Source organism: Haliotis asinina, chromosome 13 (assembly GCF_037392515.1).
Source record: "Haliotis asinina isolate JCU_RB_2024 chromosome 13, JCU_Hal_asi_v2, whole genome shotgun sequence".
Classification (NCBI taxonomy): Eukaryota; Metazoa; Mollusca; class Gastropoda; order Lepetellida; family Haliotidae; genus Haliotis; species Haliotis asinina.
In genome coordinates this window covers 24,126,975-24,130,861 of record NC_090292.1, presented here as the reverse complement: position 1 = coordinate 24,130,861, position 3,887 = coordinate 24,126,975, and the positions used below count along the sequence as shown (strand labels likewise).

The 3,887-nt window shown below is 43.7% G+C and overlaps 1 protein-coding gene across 1 annotated transcript; it reads left to right on the top strand.

Moving 5' to 3' along the window:
• Positions 1–2,813: 2,813 nt before the first annotated feature.
• LOC137259449 (histone-lysine N-methyltransferase Set8-like) lies at positions 2,814–3,281 on the top strand. The gene has a single exon (XM_067797104.1). The coding sequence runs from the start codon at positions 2,814–2,816 to the stop codon at positions 3,279–3,281; it is 468 nt and encodes a 155-aa protein (XP_067653205.1).
• Positions 3,282–3,887: the final 606 nt, after the last annotated feature.

Genomic DNA, 3,887 nt, shown 5'->3' with positions numbered 1-3,887 from the left:
ATCGTTTCGGTAGCTACAGTATGCAGTGTATCTGAAAACAATTGAATGGGGTCAGCAATATTCTGGAACGTTTCATGTTTGAGTTTCTCAGTACACAATGATGTGAATTTAGACCAGTTAGCCTTTGAAAAATTCCACCTTGATGAGGGTGGAACACCAGACGGGTTATTGACTGAGAGAAGTGTTGGGAAATGGTCACTTCCACATAAATCATCATGAACTGACCATGAAAATTCATTCAGAAGATCTGCATCTGTGAGTGTAACGTCCAAGGCAGAATAGCTACCTGTAGCAGGGTGTAAATATATGTGTGTACCATCATTAAATATGCAGAGACTGTTGTCAGAAATAAAATCTTCTATTATTTTCCCCTTGGTACTGATAACATTACTCCCCCATAAAGGATTATGTCCATTCAAATCACCCATGAGTATGCAGGGATGAGGAAGCTGATCATACAGAGCTTGAAGGTCAGATTTCTGGAGGTTTGAAGATGGAGGGATATACAAAGAGCATAAAGTAAACGCAATGTGTAACGAAATCCGAACTGCAACAGCTTGAAGGTTAGTAGTGAGATCAACAGGGCTGTGTGTTATACCCTGCCTCACCAAGATAGAGGAGCCTCCAGTGGCTTTGTCACCCGGAGGAGAAAAGGAATGGTGAGAGCTGTACTGACGTAAGTCAAATTTATCAGTCTGCTTAAGATATGTTTCCTGGAGACAGAAAACTGATGGTTGAAAATCTTGTACTAATAATTGTATTTCATTTAAGTTGGTCCTAAGGCCTCTGCAGTTCCACTGGATAAGTGTATTATTCATGCTACATTAGGTGGTAACACGGGCGATCTGTTCCTGGACCGTGGCGAATGACTATTTTGCCGCACACGGTGGTGAGGAGTGACATCCATATCTTCCAGAAGTTGATATTTATTAAATATTTGTACCGGATTCCGTTGACTCTTTGGAACCCGATCTGACTTTTTTGAATAGTTCTTTTGAATAGTTGCTAGCATTCACGATAACAGGTGATGGTGAACGAGATTGTGGACGGGATTGTGATGCTGTTTGCGTGGAAGCAACAGTTTGCATTTCACACGTAGAATAAGTCTCAGTATTCACCCAAGTGATTTCAGTCTGGCATTTAACTGATTTAACAGTCTTAGTACGTTGACGGGTAACAGCTGCAGAGTATGACACAGTTGCGACTGGAGTGTTGTCATGTGCAACCAAACGTTTAGCCTCTGCGAAAGTGATGTTTCTTTCATGTTTAAGTTTCACTATCTGATGTTGTTGTTGCCAGACAGGGCAAGATTTTGATGAGGCAGCATGATCGCCAGAGCAATTAACGCATTTAGGGTTGTTTGGACAATCTAACGTGTCATGAGCAAGTTCTCCACAACGATGACATTTCTTGCTGCTGGTACAAGATTTAGCACCATGACCAAACTTTTGACATGAGTAACACCGAAGCGGGTTCGGTATGTACTTATCAACATTGATATTGCAGTACCCTGCTTTGATGGATGACGGTGGAACAGGAACAGAAAAGTTGAGCAGATACGTGTTTAAGTTTACAATCTGACCATTGTGCCGACTTGTAAAACGTTTTACGCCTGTTACACCCTGGTCTTTTAGTTCAAACGCTATCTCATCTTCAGACATGTCTAGCAGACAACGTTCTCGGTCTCTGACAATGCCTTTAGAACTGTTGAGAGTTTTGTGTGGAGACACAGTAACGGGTACGGACACGAGATGCTTAACAGCTAAGAGTGTAGATGACTGAAACGCTGATTTGCATTCAAGTAATATAAGACCAGATCATATCTTTTTCATTGACACAACGTCACCAGCAATGCCATAAATCGCTTTTGACAGGGCAAACGGATTCAGTTTCAACGGACCATCATCTGAAGAAGAAATCACTAAATAACGAGACTAATGGTCAGATTTGCCTTTGGAGACTGTGTCATCATCAGAAGATGAACTATCCTCTAAAGTACGTTTGAGTTGTTTTGGGAGTATCATGGTAAAGTCATAGAACTTCATCATCCCAGCTCCCCACCCACCACGGAGTATCATAAAGACAATGCTATATGCCAGTGGGTTTCCTACTGACAGCACCAAGGATACTGGGATGATATACTCCAGCAGAAGTATCAATTCAAGATCAATAAATCCACCAGATTGACCCATGAGCCATTGCCTTCTGGGCATTAGACTCTAGGTAATAACAGTTTGGTTAATGTGGCATCAATATATCAATAGATATTACTGGTCTACAAGCTATATGACAAAGGCCCATTTACAAACATTTGAAAAAGTCAAATTTGAGCAAAACCAATGACAATGCTCAGGGCTTGGCATGACAAGCCGATTGGTTGAACCGGGCCTATTCAACCTCCCGTCTAGGTGAAGTCAGGGCCAAAGTGGTGTATTAGGCAACAGGAACACAGTTGCAGGGACCTATTGCCCTCAACCACCAGGATCCCTTCCTCCACCGACACGGGCCGCAACCCACGGCAAACGGGTTGGTGGACCAAATATCCCCCCGGGTCCACTACGGGGGTGTCGGCGAGCTCTTGGCGTTACCCAGCACCCACCACGAGGAGGTGGCTCGCCACGGGTGCCGCCATCAACTTAGACTTCGTTTACGTGAAGCATCCACGCCGTGGGTACAGGATTAGACGGGTAAGGATAGGTCGAAATTTGGGGAGAGCGGAGGGAGATCGGGACGTTTTGGGGGATTCTTTACGGTATTCTTTGAGGGATTACAATTCTCGTAGGTCAGTGCAGGAGAGGGAGAGGAGGGGGGATATGTTTTCGGCACCGATTGTTGCACCTGTCGACACGGAAACGGGGAAGGGTCATGTTGCCTCTCGGAATTATAAACGGGGGGACAGGGTGTGCGAGTGCTTCGGCCAACTAATTCCGAGGGCAACCGTTGATGGGAGGTTGGAGGAGTACGGCAGGCTGAATTTATCTTACATGTTTATTCACGTGGCGGGGGCTCATGGTTTTGAAGCACTTGTTTTGGATGGCCATAGAAATGAACAGGGCGATCTGATCGACCCTAACTCAAATTTGGGGGCTACCATGAACCACTCTAGGGATAGCTCTAACTGTAGGATGACCCGAGTAATGGGGATGAGGGGGGAACGGCCGAGGTTCTGGATTGTGACCACGACAGGGATAAGTGCTGGTGCGGAGATGCGGTTGGAGTACGGGGACTTCAGGCGAGGAGTGGAGGGCTTCATCAACCACTGGGAGTTCGGCCGCCGGTAACATCACATGTCAGGAACCTGGCTTCCTTGACGGCCTTTTTCAAGGCCACAAATCTCCCAAAAGAAAACTTGAACATGAAAATGAAAACTGAAAGCTCAAAACAGTTTGAACAAAATGATGAAAGGAATTGCCCTAAATCTGTTAAAATATCTTGTAACAAAACAAGAATACAGTTTTCCTTATGGTCGTAAATTGAATGAAAGGTTTCATCACTGCAAATTTCCAGAGTGAAACAAATGTAAAGCATGATGAAATATAGAAACCGAAATTGTATGTGGAGACATATATTATAACTTACAGGGACCAACAATTGTGTACTAGGGAAATGAATGGTCCGAGTTTCTTTACAAGAGTGAGTGAGTGAGTGAGTTAATATTTAACGTCACATCGGCAGTATTGCAGCCATATCGTGACGAGAGCATTCTTAAAAAGGAATCTATGTATATCATAAAAACCTGTCAACGAAGGACAGTAAAATGACTAGATTATCACATTGAGAATATAAAACTAGCGTCGAAATCTAAAAAATAATAGAACAATACAAACCAATTTGGACATCACAATGTAAAATTGGGCTATAGATTGCCAACAACTGAAGGTAGATCA

Excerpts from the sequence above, each read along its gene's own strand:
- LOC137259449 (XM_067797104.1), top strand. The coding sequence starts at position 2,814 with ATGTTTTCGGCACCGATTGTTGCACCTGTCGACACGGAAACGGGGAAG.